This window comes from Anastrepha ludens, chromosome 3, assembly GCF_028408465.1.
Source record: "Anastrepha ludens isolate Willacy chromosome 3, idAnaLude1.1, whole genome shotgun sequence".
NCBI classification, from domain to species: domain Eukaryota; kingdom Metazoa; phylum Arthropoda; class Insecta; order Diptera; family Tephritidae; genus Anastrepha; species Anastrepha ludens.
In genome coordinates, this window is record NC_071499.1 from 15,136,597 (window position 1) to 15,155,907 (window position 19,311).

General features: G+C 39.3%; 2 protein-coding genes across 3 annotated transcripts; both read left to right on the forward strand.

The window, feature by feature from the left end:
- The first annotated feature begins 1,086 nt into the window (after window positions 1-1,086).
- Window positions 1,087-6,361, forward strand: LOC128856274 (trypsin-3). Its single transcript, XM_054091569.1, has 3 exons — window positions 1,087-1,492; window positions 1,562-1,835; window positions 5,946-6,361. Exons 1-3 carry the CDS (start codon window positions 1,119-1,121, stop codon window positions 6,306-6,308), a joined length of 1,011 nt encoding a protein of 336 aa, XP_053947544.1. The 5' UTR covers window positions 1,087-1,118; the 3' UTR covers window positions 6,309-6,361.
- Window positions 6,362-8,935: 2,574 nt separating this feature from the next.
- On the forward strand, window positions 8,936-10,387 carry LOC128856275 (trypsin-like). Of its 2 annotated transcripts, XM_054091571.1 has the most exons (5): window positions 8,936-9,122; window positions 9,214-9,264; window positions 9,362-9,556; window positions 9,628-9,898; window positions 9,984-10,387. In XM_054091571.1, the coding sequence occupies exons 1-5, from the start codon at window positions 9,013-9,015 to the stop codon at window positions 10,350-10,352; spliced, it is 996 nt and encodes a 331-aa protein (XP_053947546.1). In that variant the 5' UTR covers window positions 8,936-9,012; the 3' UTR covers window positions 10,353-10,387. The 2 variants fall into 2 exon arrangements, with proteins under 2 accessions (XP_053947546.1, XP_053947545.1); XM_054091570.1 differs by lacking the exon at window positions 9,214-9,264 and having other exon boundaries at window positions 9,299-9,556.
- The last annotated feature ends 8,924 nt before the right edge of the window (window positions 10,388-19,311 follow it).

Genomic DNA, 19,311 nt, shown 5'->3' on the forward strand with positions numbered 1-19,311 from the left:
ACCACACCACGAAAATCGAAAAGAACTGGCCAATGGAGTGGGGTAGCCGTTTCTCAGGCTCCCTCCATGAAATAAGTTCTTCATCCCGATTACTTCTTTATCACGGCCGATAACTGCATAGCTTTAGACTCACAGTCGATAAGAAAGGAGTTAAATATAACACGAATATATCGAATCATTAATTCACTGACTGCAATGATAACAATAATTTTCATTCATAATAAAAAATAGCTTAAAAAAAACTAAAAAACACGTTTTCTTGCCAATCGAACTAAAAATTATAAAATAAATTTTAATGACAAAGAGACCTATAATGAAGTAATAGCAAATCGAACGATCAGTCATAGTCAACTACCTCAGAATAGAACTATAACAAAAATTAAGATACAAATAGAATAATTCAAATTAGAGTTAAAAGCATGGGATGCATTTTGCTTCACTTTCATAACCTTCTGTACATAGGTAGTTGCCAATAGAATGATTGTAATATTTACTATATCAAGCATCCCCCTGCTGTCAATTGGCAGAGTGTAACACCAGGGTTGCCAAATCCTGCCAAATAAAAGGCACCTCTCGTACCGTACCTCACTCGGCATCGCTCGTAATATGCGCTGTGCCATATCGCAGCATTAGGAAGTACCAAACCAATGCGAAACTAACGAGGGGTACGTGTTTTTGGTTTTTTTTTTCATAGGCTCTGTGGTAGCTCGCTAACCTATCACCCCTCGCCGTGGGATTACCATCAAGTATTACTTCGCGGATAGGGAAGGTAATTAGCCGCTGCTGCTGTGTCTCAGTATTTCCAGACGCCACGTCTCTTTCATAGCTTCGGGCACTAAGACGCGCGCCGCATTCCACTTTTCCTTCATGCATGAGGGGGAACGTATAATTTCCTGTATGACAGTAAAGACCCACATGCAGTCACTCTCATGTTTTATATATCTTGCTATTCGTGAGCGATGTAATGCAATGCAAGTGAGATATTTGCTCATTGCTGTGCACTCTTCAACCTGTTCCAATTTCACTAGATCTTTCAAGATATGTAATTGTGAAAAAAACTTATCACTTCAAAAAATGATTGTTTCATATAAAATCAAGTGTGTATTTGGAAGTCTTCAATGCCGGTTTTATTTTACGTTTTCTCGTCTATCTTTTTGTATGTTTTTCCGCTGCCGCTACTCCTTCACAATGTTTGCGGGCTTGTCAAGACCGGAAAAGGAAAGTCCAGTTTTAATTTATTCAGCAGCGCACACAACCATACCGAAGACGTCCAGTTGCCAAAGAATATTGAGCTGTCTAAACTTATGGACAACGAAACCGGCTATACGATGCTCGTCGCTGGCGGCTATCGGCCTGAAAAGATTAACCTCATCAAGCACGTGGTCTCCATACGCACCTCTAGAGCGACGGCATATTTTGGCGACAATCACTTTTGTGTGGGCTCAATAATTTCCGCGCGTTTGGTGCTCACCGCAGCGCATTGTGTGGTTGAGTGGGTATTTTAATTTGTTTGTGTTTTTCGAACATTGATTTTATTTTTATTTTTGCTAATATTATCCAGCCGTCGCAAGATCGTGACCCGTCCGCATCGTCTTGTCGTCGTAGCTGGCACACCAAATCGTTTGCAAAAAACGCTTACAACTGTTGAGCTTAAGGTTGAGGAAGTGTTGCCACACAATGAATTTGTACGAAAAGGAGTGCACGATATCGCAATACTGGTACTCGCCACGCGCTTTCCGGACGATAATGACAACGTCAAAGTAATCCCCTTGGCTAATAAACTAGTTGACCCGGGCACCGTATGCGTAATTGTTGGTTGGGGACAATTGTTTTTTGTGAGTAAACATATTGACTTATTGCATACTTACACGCCTACATATTTATGGTAGCCAATACTCTGCGTGCGTTGCTTGGCCGTTAAGGGGAGCCGGTGGTCTAGAGGACGAAAGTTTCACCTACTTTCACGATTTTTTTTTTAATGAAAAAAAAATGATATTTCAACTTCTCCTGTTTATTACTACATCGATTGAGCATACAAAAATCTTTTTTTTTATTTTAAAAACAAATATTTATTATAAAAATGCCGCTGAAGATTGCCATCTCGAAAAATTGGACCCGGACGGCGTAGGTGACTTCGAGACTTCCACTCAATTGAAACACAAAATTTGAGAAGATTCTTCATCAGAAAGAGAGCAGTTATGTTCTGGACTAAAAGAAATCGAAAAAATTAAAAATTGATAAAATTGCGCGCTTTTGAAAAAAAGGTCGTAAAATCGGGTATTTTTTCACTAGTTTTTTAGGAAATTATTTAAATAAAATTATGATTCTAGATTCGACGATAGCCATAAATATTGTGAGCAACGTATTCAAATTTCAAGTGATTGGGTTGAATTTTTTTTTTTTCATCCCCGCCGAGCCGAAAAAAGTCATTTCGACGTAAATGAGTTTAAATTTGAAGTTCAGATGCGCGCGGATCGCTCTCTACCAAGTTAATGGGCTGTAGAAGCTATAATACTGGGACTTTCTGCATGAAAATTTCTCAGTATATTATTAAGATACTATACTTTCGTAATATCGGAAAAAAAAGAATCGATTTTTTTAAATTTCTAGACCACAGGGTCCCCACGGAAAGTTTACTACTTCTTCTTCATCGCTTACTTAGGATTTGATCCTCTTTACACTAATAGTTATGGGCTAGTTCTGTAGCATACGTGAGAATTGGTCGAATCCATTAATGCATGTCTTATAGATTCGTACTTCCTTTCGCTTGAGCCTTTTTTCTCTTTACTTGTCTTTTCCTTATGTGCCTGTGTCTCCGTACAGCAGTTCTCAAGCAGCCAGATAGCGATTCTTCGATCTCTATTTGTGGGGATTATTGATCCGTGAAAGGTTTGGTTTTTTTGAGAAGAGAAGTCAGAAATACTTTGCTTGATACCATCACACCAATTAACTGTGGGACATACTTTCACTTAAATAAACCTCCCCTCTTCAGCTGACTTCCACCCTGGGACCGCATTTACACTATATCGAAGGTGGAGTTGTGATTGTATCTATCAACCACAAAAGAAATCTGCGTCCAGTCTCTCTACCTATGATGTCGCTGATAGTCTCCATTACTTTCGTTATGAAGTAGAAACTTTGTAAGGGTGCGATAATGTCATGTGCATTACCGTCTTGTCTGTGAGTTGTTAGCACTAGCGCCTGTAATTCTCGAGGGTACGTCTGAGTCGGTATCCTCTAGAACACTGTTTAATGTTCAATTCAGCGCGTGTCGGAAAGTACAGTGTGATCAGACGCGGCCTAGGTTGGTATTACTTAGCCCTAGCTGCCGCTGCTGAAACAATTCTCACCTTTTTTTGTCCTGCTTACATAGCGTACGCAATACTTGCTTGGAAAACTTGCATGTGGCATCCCAGAAATATTTTGAATTGCACATATTGCCAGTTAAATTGGTATTCTTGGATGTCTTCCAAAGATCGTGTCTAACTCCTCACGTTCGCTAATCTGAAATAAGCATAGTATATTCAAGAACCTGCTCTATCCGCTTGTTGCTGACTGCCAATTCGCATCTTATGGGTTCTTTGAACACATCGCGAGCTTGCTCAAATTGGAACATAAGTCTTTGTAGGCCGACTTCATTATCAGCAATCAGAATTGCGTCATCTGCGTAACTTGAACCCGACGGTGGTTATTCGGAATTCAGGTGCAGCCCTTTTGATCTGGATCTGTTATTTAGTCCATTATAATATAAAATAATGTTGGACTCAGCCTGTCACCTTGCTTTATTCCTGATGTTATTGGTAATATACGAGTGCTTGGTAAATTTGGGTTTTCTTGTTTGACTCGCAGAATATTTCCAAAATATTTTGTTGCCTGAGGATGTGCATTTAGTGAGATACGCAGATAATATTGCAGCTGAATAATCGCTCGAAACACTGACGAAGCCAAAAGGAATGTAAATCAAGTGATGATCCGAGTTCGGGCATGGCCATGGATTAAAGCTGGCCACAGAGAAAACAGAGCTAATCCTTCCAACCAACAGACGTATCCAGTTAGAAGTAGATATAGAAGTACTCGATGCCACTTTATCGACAAAAAGAGTGGTCAGGAGTGCAATTAGACACAAGGTTAACTTACTGGGCGCACATAAATCATGCTGCCACAAGAGCTGCCAAAGTAAGCGGCATGTTAAGTAAGCTCATGGCAAACCTTGGAGTCCAATGCAGAACAAGCGACAACTTTTAATGGACGCGACGAACTCGATTCTTTTATACGGATGTGAAATATGGGCAGATTCGCTAAGGATGCAGTGCCGGCGAAAAACCTTGCAATCTGTGCAACGCGCCTGTGCTCGCAGAGTGGCTTTTTCATATAGAATAGTAGCAGAAGCAGCGGTTTTAGTTATCAGCGGCACCATCCCTATATGTAGATATTCTAGCACAAGAGCGCAAACGAAGATGGGAGGCAAAAAACGCAGGAATCCCAGTACCACGCTTCTCCGATATTAGAACTCAAACGCTCACATTTTGCCACGCAAAATGGAGCTCTGAACGGTGCGGTAGATGGACAACGAGTGGGTAGAAAGAAAGCAGGATGAGGTTTTGGCCGGTTTAGCCTCCCAAACGCATATATGGAGATACTGAGTATGATGATGTGGAGCACACCTTCTTTTAATCTGAGAGGATCTGCAACGATGCGGAGCACACCTTCTGTTAATCTGGAGACAACAGGTCTGCAACGAGCTATTGGTGTATTAACACCTGAAGAAATTATCGAGAAAATGATGATAGACGAAGAAAAATGGAATTTTGTCGCAAATTTCTTGGAGGATATTATCCGAGAAAAGAATCGTGAAATGTAAACTTAGGCTAAATAGCATTGAGCGTAGGTTTCTCAAAACAGGCGACCCTGGACGCAGGGTGAGTAAGTAAGTGTCCTTCTTAGGACGCCGTCTTGGCCCTCTTCCTCAAAGCAATGCGGAAGCAGTCGCGGGGTGGAAGGAAAAATCCAAGAGAAGAGGAGGGATATTTTTAGTGGAATCACCAAACACGTACAGGGTTGCCCATATTCGACGGGCCCGACGGATTTCGATGACTCTTTGGGCCCATTCCAATCGACGAGGCTTTTCCGCAGGCAACAATCTTTCCGTCAATTGAATCTTATACGGGAATAAATGCAAATCCATGCGGATAATTCGTTGTAAAGTGGTCCGAGCAATGCCCAACTGCTGAGAACGGCGATTTTGGGATGTCCTTGGCGACGCCGAGGGCGGTTTTGATTTGGCCTCTTTGGATTAGAAAGAGCATTCACCAGTCGAAAACCTTTCGTACAAATGTTTAATGATGTTCTTAGAAGGCGCACTTTTCACATTATTTAATTTTTTATACGCACGTTGAGTTTTCACAATTGACTTCTTTTGTTGAATGTAAATTCAATTTGGAGGCACTCGCGTGGCGTGTACTGGTCCATGGTAAGAATCTGCTTGGACAGACGCTTCCAACGCGGTATGTCATTAAGCGATCTGACGTATCTGTCAAAAGATACAGGGTTGCCAGATGGGTCCGTCGAATATTGGCAACCCTGTAGTAGCAACGGTTACTATGTATATTGTGCGAAGGCATTTTGAACCCAACCCCACCTCCAAAAAAAAAACAAAAAAGAAATTTTTTGTAAAATTTTTTTCGCTGAGCAGCTCTAACCCGTCTTTTGGTCTGACCCTGTCGAAAGCTTTAGTGAGATCTACTGTAGCATAGATAGGCTCGTTTATTGTATTCCACAGATTTTTCTCAGATTTGTCTCATGAATTTAAGTAGCATCTACTTCCCCATACATACTTACCATATACATACATAAAACACACACATACTTATGCCAGAATGTATCTATGTTTGCATATTACTTACATGCACTAATATTTATTTCCCTTTTCATACATTTACATCCAGCGCGGCCCATATGCAGCAGTTGCTTTACATGCCAATCTTACGGTCTTTTCTTATGAATATTGCCACAAATTCTATCCGCATAATTTCCATGAGTCAATGATATGCGCCGGCAGGAAAAGTGAGTGGGATGTCGATGCTTGTCGTGGTGACTCGGGTGGTCCAATGGTTTGTGATGGTCAGGTCGCCGCTATTGTTTCGTGGAGCTCGCGCTGTGGTGAGAAAGGGAAACCAACTGTTTTTACCAGTGTCTATCACCATCGGGATTGGATTAATTTTGCAAGTGATGGAGAGACCTTCAAAGCGCTAAGTTTGCTCCAATTGTTAATGACAACATTTGTGGCTTTGTGTTTTTTAAATCAATAAAAATGTAAATATGAGGAATATAACTTAATAAATACAGGTTCCGGCACTCGAAGTGTGACCAATCAAAAAGGCAATAAATTTAGTTTGGAAAATTACTTATATTCAATTCAAAGTAAAAAATGTGTAAAAATAATACAAATATGAAAATCAATTTACCTTCACACGATCTGACCACCCATTGCCTTGATTATGGCCTTGAAACGGCCCAAAAACGAATCGCAAGCAGACCGAATGTGACAGGAATTTCGACCCAAACGCGGACAATGGAGACTGGTGAATCTTTTAGTTCGAATCTTGCGCTCCAAAATGGCTGAAAGAGAATAATCCATCGGACTCGCGTCTGGTGAATTTGAGAGCCATTGTGTGGATCCGAGCTTCATGAACGTTTTTTAAACATTCTTTCAACATTCTCGATCTTTGTGAGACGGTGCCGAGTCCTATTGAAACGTCCATGGTCTGCAACTGAAATGTTTATCTGTCCACGGCTTCAAAGCAAACCCCAGAATACTTTCCCGTTAATAAAAAACGGTTGGAGAGCACCCATCTGCGGGTACAGCGGCCCAAACCATTATCTTTGGCGGGTGCTGCCTCCTGGTGGCCAATCGATAAATAAAATTTAAATTGACTCGGTCGACAGAGCCTTGTTTTGGTTGAGCTCCAAAAAAAATGCATAAGAGCAGATTGAGTCCCTGTTATGTTACAATCACTTGCACGCGGAACCAAACCCCAAATACGGAATGGCACACAAGCACGACAAGCAAATGTAAAATTATGCACTGTTAGGTGGTTGAACGCGGAACCTGAACGCAGGAATATGTTGTGTCAATAGACATAAGCGCGGCTCCACTTTGAAGAAATGCTAACGCGGTTCCTGAGTAGAACTGAGGACGATTCATATTGCAGTATTAAAGTGCGAGCATATCTCAGATCCCATTGGTGTGTCGGCGCCTTTGATAATGTTATAATGTTTCTGAAATCAAGAGGATGACCATACGGTGAGTAATAACATTAACCACTTCGGCCTCCTGACCAAATTCATCAGTGACGTAATGTTTGAGCCTATACTATATTCGCAGATGTAACAAAAAAGAAAGAGCCTAGATGTACGAATTTCAGTCCGACGAGGGCAGAGTAGATGAGGCGCGCGTGTGGAGATCAGAGTTGATTCAACCTTCTCCTCCAAACAGCTTCTGCTGAAAGGACTAGACCAAGCCACACCAGTTATACACTCAACGGGCAATGCACGGTAAGGCCACCCACCCCATTTGAGAGCTGCGGCTTTATTAGCCTCAAGAGTTCCCTCGAGCGCCCCCGATCTTCCCATGGCCAGAAGGATCTAGTAAAATTTCACGTCTATGTACGTACCAAGCGCTCTCTAAGTAGACGCGGGGCCCTTATTTGCAGGATCAGACCACAGGTTATCAAGGCTCTCATTTTGCGGTGAAACCGTTTCGAGGATCCCATCATCCCATCGTCAGCAGCAAATCCGAAACAACAGCCGTAGAAATTCGAAATACATCGGAAACCAATCAGCCCGGAACATTTGCGATGTGTATGGAGAAGGTCTCAAAGGTGAGTCTATAGCATGCAGATGATTTGCGAAGCTCAAAAATGACGACTTTGACGGCGACGACACGTCCCGCAATGGAAGGTCTTCTGAATTCGATGAAGAACGCCACAAATCACTTATGAGTGAGAACGGTCTCCAAACCAGTCGTGAATCGCGGAAAAAATGAACTGCGATCCCAAAACGATTGTCAATCACCTTCATTCAATGGGATTTACCGAAAATTTCCGATCCTGGCGCCTCACGAGCTCGCCCGCCATCGTGCAACACGCGGTCATAAACAGCGCTTTTTGTACCGAATCGTCAGGGGAGATGAGAAATGGTGCCTATACGTCAATATGAAGCAAAAAAGCAAGGAGTGGATAAATCCAGGAGATACACCAAAGCCGAGAGTCAAGCCGAATCTTCATTCAAAGATGATCATAATATGTGTTTGGTGTGACTAGGAGGACATGGTGCACTGGGAAATGCTCGAAAAGAAAGCCACGCTCAACAAGGAGCTTTACATTGCCTAGCTACACCGCCTGAATGATGCTGTTCGACTGCAAAGACCTAACCGACATGGTCAAACCATACTCCTTCACGACAACGCCAGGCTCCATGTTGAACAAGTCGTCAAAGCCGCACCCCAAGAGCTCGAATGGGTGGTTCTTCAGCATCCGCCCTATTCTACGGTCCTTGCACTGACCAACTTCTGTCTTTTCTGCTCTCTGTCAAACCATATAAAAAGCGTTACCTTCGATAACATAGAAGCCCTTAAAAACTGTCAACTTCTTTGACACCAGATCAGGCGATTTTTGGCGGAACGTCATCAACAAATAGGACGAGAGGTGGGAAGAGGTAGTAAACAGCAACGGCGAATATATAATTGATTAACTTATTGATATAAATATTGTTTTTTTGTCTTCGGTAAGAACGCTCCGAACTTATTCCCGAACATAAAATAAAAAAAGCTTTTGAGTCTCCTAGAACAGATACACATAGTGACTTTTTGTACAAATACCTACTCAAAGTGTACAACAAATCGTAACGTCTCAGAGCTATGTTGTGCTGTAAAGTATTGACAATTCAAAAACTTCATAAATAAACTATATTTTCCGTAATTATATTTTGAATTATTTGCTTATCTACCGCGCTATGTCTATCGCGATTAAATTTTGTCTCTCAACATTCCTAGTTCAACTAATGTCATGCAGCGCAACAAGTGATAATTTCACAAATCAAACGGAAGATGAGATATATGACACGTAATTATATTTTTATATATATATTAATTTTAATTATATATTTTTTTTAAATTATATTTATTATATATTTTTTTCAACTAATGTCATGCAGCGAAATAGATGATAGTTTCCCAAATCAAACGGAATATGAGATATCTGTCAAGTAATTATATTTTGAATTATTTGCTTATCTACAGCGCTATGTCTAATGGGATTAAATTTTGTCTCTCAACATTCATCCTTCAACTAATGTTATGCAGCGAAACAAATCAAACGGAAATTGTGACATCTACAACAGAGCGTACTCTCCAGCTGGAGGATACAACTAAATATACCCGTTATATGGTTTCTTTGCGTTTCCGCACGGCCACTCATTATTTTGGTGATAACCATTATTGTGCCGGCGTCATTATCGGCCTTCGATGGATCGTAACAGCGGCACAATGCGTCGCCAAGTTCGTATATTTCTCTGTGTTGTATCAAATAACAAATTTTTTCTATGATCTTCTTGGCGATTTTCTTTCAGCCAAAAGAAAGTTATTGTACGTCCGCGCTTAATTATAATTGTGAGTGGCACTCCGAATCGCATAAAAAAGAGCCCAACCACACGTATCATGGCCGTCGACCGAGTAATTTCGAATCCGAATTTCACTTTTCATACTGCCAACGATATCGCATTAATTCATTTAAAAGGAAATATTATACTAAATGCACACGTACAAATTATGCCACTACCCACAAAACCACCGCCGCGTGGTGCGCGTTGCATTGTCCTCGGATGGGGAAGACTTTACTATGTAAATGCGTTGTTATCTTAATTAAATTGTTGTTGCTAATTGTTGCATATATTTTTTTGAACGTCTGTACTCTTTTCTCACTAAGGGCGGCCCGTATGGTTCGATAGCGTCGTATCAGTACGTAACACTCTTCACGGAGAAGCAATGTAAAAAGTATTATCCGCATTACAAGCCTGGTGATTTGTGCGCTAGCAGTACCACAATTTACGGTGGCAGTCCTTGCGCGGGTGATGCGGGCGGTCCGCTTATTTGTCATAAAAAATTAGTGGGCGTGATTTCGTGGACTTTTGGCTGCAGAGAATATTTTTATCCAGGTGTTTATTCAGATGTGTATTATAATTTACGCTGGATTAAAATGATGATATCAAGGGGCGCTCGTTGGTGGGCGTGCTCGGTTGTGTGTGATCCGATTAATTTGTTGTTAGTAGATCTGTTCATATGGCATGTTTTGTAAGAAATAAATGTAGAGTGGCCCATTGGGACCCCCAAATTATGATGCACATTTATAGAGTTTTAATATTTTTATTGGCTACGTTGCCTGGGTCATGTCGTCCGAATGGATACAAATGCTCCGGCTCTGAAAGTATGCGATGCAGTACCAGCTGGTGGTAGTAGAGGAAGTGAAAGGCCTCCTCTGCGTTGGAAAGTTCTGGTGGAGAGGCACTTTGCTTCACTTGGTCCAACTGGCGTCGGTTAGCGCGAGAAAGAAACGATTGGCGCGCTTTGTTAAACTCGGCCACGGTTATCGCGCCAATTAAGAAGAAGAATATTGTTTTAATTCGAATAAATAGTGTAGTTATAAACGTTATATTAGATTGGGGAATAAGTTCGTTTTTACCGCAGACTTTTATTTAAGCAAAAAAATAAGTTAATCAATTATATAATCGCCGTTGGAGTTTACCACCTCTTCCCACCTCTCGTCCAATTCTGGATGCCATTCCGCCAAAAATTGTTTGGTCTGGTTTCAAATAAGTTCTTGAGCCAGTTTTTAAGGGCTTCTTTGTTATCGAAGGTAACGCCCTTCATATGGTTTGACACAAAGCGGAAAAGATGGTATTCGGCCGGTGCAAGGTCCGGAGAATACGGCGGATCCTGAAGAACCTCCCATTCGAGCGCTTGGAGTGCGGTTTTGACGACTTGTGCAACATGCGGCCTGGTGTTGTCGTGAAGTAGTATGGTTTGACCATGTCGGTCCAGTATTTTCAGTCGCAAAGCCTCATTCACGCGGTGCAGCTGGGCAATGTAAAGCTCCTTGTTGAACGTGGCATTCTTTTCAAGCATTTCACAGTGCACCATGCCCTCCCAGTCCCTCGAAACTCATATCACGACATTCTTTGGATGAAGATCCGGCTGGACTCACGGCTTTGGTGAGCCTTTCTTTGCTTCAGCCCCCTTTGACGTATAGGCCCCATTTCTCATCTCTCGTGACGATTCGGTGCAAAAAGCGGTGTTTATGACCGCGTGTTGCTCGATGGCTGGCGAGATGCTGAGAAGGAATTTAAAGGCGACTTTCTTTGTTTTTTTTCGTTGAGCTCGTGAGGCGCCCAGGCTCCCAATTTTTCGGTAAGTCCCATTGAATGCTAGTGATTGGGAATCATTTTATGGTCGCAGTTATTTTTTTCCGCCAATTCACGACTGGTTTGGCGACCGTTCTCCGTTCTCCTTCGAAAGTGATTTGTGGCGATCTTCATCGAATTCAGAAGGTCTTCCACTGCGGGATGTGACATCGACATCAAAGTCACAATTTTTTGAACTTTGCAACCCTTTTCCGTGCTGTAGACTCACCTATGACACCTTCTCCATACACGTCGCAAATGTCCCGCAACTTTTTTGATCTCGATGAAAATCAAAGAAGATCTGGTGTCGAAAATGTTAATTTTTGCCCTCGGGGTATTCCATTTCTAAGCCTCAAAACTAATAAAAAATTAAGTAACTCAAAACTACATTTAACATCAATCGAATGAATCAATGAATGATCTTTGCCAAACAGCAAACAAATCGTTGTAAAACAAAAAAAAAATATAAAAACGCTACGAACTTATTCTCCAAACCAATATATATCCTTTTTTTGTAAAATTAACTGTGGTTAAGTAAAATTTGTTAAAATTAAGTAAAAAATAAAAAAAGAGTCAGAATTTACGCCTTATGTCACGTTGCTATTTTTTTGCCAGCCGCTGTATGAGGAATAAAATGAACTGTGGTTAAATAAAATTAGTTAAAATTAAATAAAAAATAAAAGAGTCAGAATTTTAGAATTATGTCACGTTGCTATTTTTTGCCAGCCACTGTATGAGGAATAAAATGAACTGTGGTTAAATAAAATTAGTTAAAATTAGATAAAAAATAAAGAAAGAGTCAAAATTTTCGAATTATTTCACGTTGATAGTTTTTTGCCCGCCACTGTATGAGGAATAAAATGAACTGTGGTTAAGTAAAATTAGTTAAAATTAAATACAAAATAAAAGAAGTGTCAGGATTTACGCCTTAAGTCACGTTGATATTGTTTTTGCCCGCCACTGTATGAGAAAGAAAATGAACTGTGGTTAAATAAAATTAGTTCAAATTAAATAAAAAAAGAGTCAGAATTTACGCCTTATGTCACGTTGATATTTTTTTTGCCCGCCACTGTATGAGAAAGAAAATGAACTGTGGTTAAATAGAATTAGTTAAAATTAAATAAAAAATAAAAAAGAGGCAGTATTTACGCTTTATGTCACGTTGCTATTTTTTTGTCCGCCACTGTATGAGAAACAAAATGAACTGTAATTAAGTAAAATTAATTAAAATTAAATAAAAAATAAAAAAAGAGTCAGAATTTACGCCTTATGTCACGTTGATATTTTTTTTGCCCGCCACTGTATGAGGAATAAAATGAACTGTGGTTAAGTAAAATTAGTTAAAATTAAATAAAAATAAAAGAAGAGTCAGAATTTACGCCTTAAGTCACGTTGATATTTTTTTGCCCGCCACTGTATGAGAAATAAAATGAACGGAGGTTAAATAAAATTAGTTCAAATTAATTAAAAAATAAAAAAAGAGTCAGAACTTACGCCTTATGTCACGTTAATATTTTTTTGCCCGCCACTGTATGAGAAAGAAAATGAACTGTGGTTAAATAGAATTAGTTCAAATTAAATAAAAAATAAAAAAAGAGTCAGAATTTACGCCTTATGTCACGTTGATATTTTTTTTGCCCGCCACTGTATGAGAAAGAAAATGAACTGTGGTTAAATAGAATTAGTTAAAATTAAATAAAAAATAAAGAAAGAGTCAGAATTTACGCCTTATGTCACGTTGCTATTTTTTGACAGCCACTGTATGAGGAATAAAATGAACTGTGGTTAAATAAAATTAGCTGAAATTAAATAAAAAATAAAAAACGAGTCAGAATTTACACCTTACGTCACGTTGATATTGTTTTTGCCCGCCACTGTATGAGAAAGAAAATGAACTGTGGTTAAATAAAATTAGTTCAAATTAAATAAAAAATAAAAAAAGAGTCAGAGTTTACGCCTTATGTCACGTTGCTAATTTTTTGCTAGCCACTGTATGAGGAATAAAATGAACTGTGGTTAAATAAGATTAGATAAAATTAAATAGAAAATAAAAAAGAGTCAGAATTTACGCCTTATGTCACGTTGATATTTTTTTGCCCGCCACTGTATGCGAAATAAAATGAACTATGGTTAAAATTAAATAAAAAATAAAGAAAGAGTCAGAATTTACGCTTTATGTCACGTTGCTATTTTTTTGTCCGCCACTGTATAAGAAATAAAATGAACTATGGTTAAATAAAATTAGTTCAAATTAAATAAAAAATAAAAAAAGAGTCAGAACTTACGCCTTATGTCACGTTGATATTTTTTTGCCCGCCACTGTATGAGAAAGAAAATGAGCTGTGGTTAAATAGAATTAGTTAAAATTAAATAAAAAATAAAAAAAGAGTCAGAATTTACGCCTTATGTCACGTTGCTATTTATTTGCCAGCCGCTGTGTGAGGAATAAAATGAACTGTGGTTAAATAAAATTAGCTGAAATTAAATAAAAAATAAAAAACGAGTCAGAATTTACACCTTACGTCACGTTGATATTGTTTTTGCCCGCCTCTGTATGAGAAAGAAAATGAACTGTGGTTAAATAAAATTAGTTCAAATTAAATAAAAAATAAAAAAAGAGTCAGAATTTACGCCTTATGTCACGTTGATATTTTTTTTGCCCGCCACTGTATGAGAAAGAAAATGAACTGTGGTTAAATAGAATTAGTTAAAATTAAATAAAAAATAAAGAAAGAGTCAGAATTTACGCCTTATGTCACGTTGCTATTTTTTGACAGCCACTGTATGAGGAATAAAATGAACTGTGGTTAAATAAAATTAGATAAAATTAAATAGAAAATAAAAAAGAGTCAGAATTTACGCCTTAAGTCACGTTGCTAATTTTTTGCCCGCCACTGTATGAGAAATAAAATGAACGGAGGTTAAATAAAATTAGTTCAAATTAATTAAAAAATAAAAAAAGAGTCAGAACTTACGCCTTATGTCACGTTGATATTTTTTTTGACAGCCACTGTATGAGGAATAAAATGAACTGTGGTTAAATAAAATTAGATAAAATTAAATAGAAAATAAAAAAGAGTCAGAATTTACGCCTTAAGTCACGTTGATATTTTTTTGCCCGCCACTGTATGAGAAATAAAATGAACGGAGGTTAAATAAAATTAGTTCAAATTAATTAAAAAATAAAAAAAGAGTCAGAACTTACGCCTTATGTCACGTTGATATTTTTTTTGCCCGCCACTGTATGAGAAAGAAAATGAACTGTGGTTAAATAAAATTGTTAAAATTAAATAAAAAATAAAAAAAGAGTCAGAATTTACGCCTTATGTCACGTTGATATTTTTTTTTGCCCGCCACTGTATGAGGAATAAAATGAACAGTGGTTAAGTAAAATTAGTTAAAATTAAATAAAAAATAAAAGAAGAGTCAGAATTTACGCCTTAAGTAACGTTGATATTTTCTTGCCCGCCACTGTATGAGAAATAAAATGAACGGAGGTTAAATAAAATTAGTTCAAATTAAATAAAAAATAAAAAAAGAGTCAGAACTTACGCCTTATGTCACGTTGATATTTTTTTGCCCGCCACTGTATGAGAAAGAAAATGAACTGTGGTTAAATAGAATTAGTTAAAATTAAATAAAAAATAAAAAAAGAGTCAGAATTTACGCTTTATGTCACGTTGCTATTTATTTGCCAGCCGCTGTATGAGGAATAAAATGAACTATGGTTAAATAAAATTAGCTGAAATTAAATAAAAAATAAAAAACGAGTCAGAATTTACACCTTACGTCACGTTGATATTGTTTTTGCCCGCCACTGTATGAGAAAGAAAATGAACTGTGGTTAAATAAAATTAGTTCAAATTAAATAAAAAATAAAAAAAGAGTCAGAGTTTACGCCTTATGTCACGTTGCTAATTTTTTGCTAGCCACTGTATGAGGAATAAAATGAACTGTGGTTAAATAAGATTAAATAAAATTAAATAGAAAATAAAAAAGAGTCAGAATTTACGCCTTATGTCACGTTGATATTTTTTTGCCCGCCACTGTATGCGAAATAAAATGAACTATGGTTAAAATTAAATAAAAAATAAAGAAAGAGTCAGATTTTACGCCTTATGTCACGTTGCTATTTTTTGGTTCGCCACTGTATGAGAAATAAAATGAGCTGTGGTTAAATAAAATTAGTTAAAGTTAAATAAAAGATATAGAAAGAGTCAGAATTTTCGAAAAATTATATAAAAAAATATCACCGGGATATAATTTTTTGCCCGCCACTGTATGAGGAATAAAATGAACTAAAATAGTTAAAATTAAATAAAAAATAAAAAAGGAGTCAGAATTTACACCTTATGTCACGTTGCTATTTTTTTGCCCGCCACTGTATGCGAAATAAAAAGAACTATGGTTAAATGCAATATAATTAGCTAAAATTAAATAAAAAATATAAAAAAAATCAGAATTTTTGAATTATGTCACGTTGCTATTGTTTTGCCTGCCACTGTATGATGAATATTTATATATATACATATATCTACATTTATGCATTCAATCGTTTGGAAAAGCGCTTCAGCAAAACCTCATAATTGCTTTAACACTCTGCTCTACAATTGAGCTTGAAAGTGGCCTTGGAACATCACAGCAAGCACGCCATATGCATACGTGTGTATGTGTTTGTGTGTTTGTTTTTTAGTGCAACATTTTCTGACAGTTTATGCAAAACTCGCCCCCAAAATGGCAATTTGCAAATTTAATGGTGTAAACAAATTCAATCAATGCATGTAAACAATGACAGGCAACAGCAACAGCAAAAACAACTGCAAGTAAGGCAACGGCAGCAATAACGTCAACAATAAACAACAACTGACAGTGGTCGATAGATAACAATAGCAACAGTAGGAGTAGCCAGCAATAAAAGCAAACCGGAAACGGAAGTGCAAGTGCAAGGCAAGAAACCGCAATGATGCCAGTGCGACCAACTTCCACACACACGCACACACACGGAAGTATGCAACTCCAGATTCACTGTAGCCAACAAAGCGTTTGCTTTGCCACATAGCATAGGCTTACATACATACATACATGCACATGCAAATATCTGCATATACATTTAAGTATACTTCGAAAGCTTTTCCGTTGCTGCCACCTCCTCCATCAATGTTGGTTACCGGGTATGGGGCAACAATCAGTGTTGTGGCATCAGTCCATGTGGCAGTAGCTAAATGGTCGATCAATCGTTATTGTTATTGTTATTCACCGCCTGTGCATCTTGCAACTCCTGCTGCACCTTTGCGCATGTGAAACTGTCCAGCTGTTGGGTACTGAGACTTTAGTGCCCTTTATTTTCTTGCTGTTTATTGTTTATCTGGTTGGGCTGAGACAAGCCGATTTGTGAGGGCTGAACGGAAGTGGTGGTAAGCAGTAAAGGTGCATATGGAATTGCATATGCAATATGTTGTGAATGCTTGGCATGCCCGGTAACTTGCATACAATTGCGACAAAATGATATACACCCCACCCACACATGCATGAAAACTTGAAAGTGTGCGTCTATACTTAAGTAAGTACGGATTTTCCACACTGTACTTGGCACTATTTTTTGTTGAAGTTGTTTAAAATACTCAGAAAATTTCAAGTATATATTTAGAATATTGCAAGTACTAAGTGTCTTTAAAAGAAATTTCAAAGTACTTGGGGATTCTCGATAGCAAATGCATGAGGGAATATTCTGAATGAATTTACCACATTATTTCCAATAGCAGTTTCGTATTTAAATTGCCCTACATATCGAGCAATCAGCGAATATAGGTTTGGTATTCTCAAACATCCCCATGCCCTTAACTCAGCCAATAGCACTTAATGCATTTAGTTCGGATCATTTGCCAGTTAAATTTGTTTAAAATTAGAATTTTACACACTCTAACAATCTTTAAATGGATTGTAAATAGTAAAACAATTCGGAATATCTATCGTCGCTCTATAAAAATGCTCTGCCTAATTTATCTACAAATTTTGACGGCCCAAAATAGCACCATTTGTGCTAACTGAGTCTAAAGTGTGTCACTCAGACAGCACCTCTACCAACTCTTGGTAAAAATATATAAGTATGTTAACATCTATCCACCATTTTCTCGGCTGGCCTCTTCTTCTGTTGCCTTATGGACATGTTTGTTTTTTTTTTGTCGGGACAACTAGCAAGTGCAGCGCTCAGACATTAATTAAGACCATTGTAATACACTTGGATCTCCTTTCAATTTTCTTTAAATCTACCCGATCTCCGAAGAAATCTGAGTAGATCTTGTGGTGCCAAGGAGCCAAGATGGTCGCTTCTTAACACATCAGTGCCAAAGACCTCAAACCTGATTCGAGCGAAGGCGGGGCAGACACACAGGAAGTGGTGAGCCGTCTCATCCTCCTCTTCACAAGCTGGGCAGAGTACACTGTCTGAGATGCCCAACCTTTCCATGTGCTTCGCCCACAGAAAGTGGCCCGTCAGCCGTCTGCACTCCCCTCTGCTGAATGACAGAAGGATTTGCGACAGTCGATCGGACATGACAGGTAGCATCAGTTTAGTCCATCTGCAGCCTCTCTCAGCCTGTCAAGCTCGCTTGTGGGGGGTAGTTACCCATTTGCTAACCGTGGCTGTGATGGCCGCAGAAGGGAGTGACAAAATGGGCTCTGGGCCATAAGCGCAGCTTGGCTGTCGCTGCAGACACATATAGATCTGCCTCTCCATCGCTTTTCCACAACAAAGTTCATCGCTTCTTGAACTGCGTACACCTCCGCTTGAAACACAGATGCATGCATTCCAAGAGCAAAGTGCAGTTTTGTCCCGCTGGATTCTACGTACACCCCAGAGCCGGAGCCATGCTCGGTCCTGGAGCCATCCGTAAAAATGTGAAAACAGTGTTTGGCGGGCTCATTTTCTGAGTCTTCCCACAACTGAGCCTCTGGTAACACTACACTGTATCTCTTTTCAAGTACGACTCTTGATGGCATGGAGTCAAGGGGCATGGAGAGAATCGTTGGATCGACATCCATGTCTTCTCTGTGTTCCAATGCCGGACAGGGGCCGTACCAGTTCCCATTGTGTTTCAGCCTGCAGATGGCCTTCAAAGCCTCTCCTTGGATGAAAGAATCAAGTGGTGGTAAACCAATCAGAGGATCTAATGCCGGGCCCGAAGTAGTCGGAAATGCTCCGGTGCAACAGATGACCACAGTCCGTTGTAGTCTCGATAAGGTCCTCCCGACTCCCACTAGAGAGAGTCTACTCATACGGACCACTGATGCATAGGTGATAATAGGTCTTATCATAGCCGTGTAGATCCATAGGACCTTGCTAGGAGCCTTGCCAGAAAGCTGTCGGTGCTCTGGATCACCGCGTGATTTCCATAGGGGCTTACTATCGAGGTTTACTCCAAGATATTTAATTTCCTTGGATAGCTGGACTGTGACTCCTTTTAGCTTAGGCAGAACGAGTCCATCAAGCTTCCTCCTTCTGGTGAAGAGGACCAGTCTTGGCGGGATTTGCCGATAGCCCATTCGCACAGCACCAAGTGTCAATCCGATCCAGAGTTTTCTGCGAAGGGGTGTTACCAAACAAGCAACATCGTCCGCATATGCTTGTGCGTAGACTCCTGAATCGTTTAAGGTGGTGAGTAGAGGATCGATTACCATGCACCAGAGCAATGGAGACAGTACACCGCCTTGGGGCAGCCTCTATTAACCCCGGAGGACACCAGCGGATCTTCCTCTGCTCGCACGCAAACTATTCTTTGGGCCAGCATCGAACGAATCCAATTTACTAGCACCCGGTCTACGCCGTGCCTACTAGCAGAGTTACACATACTATCAAAA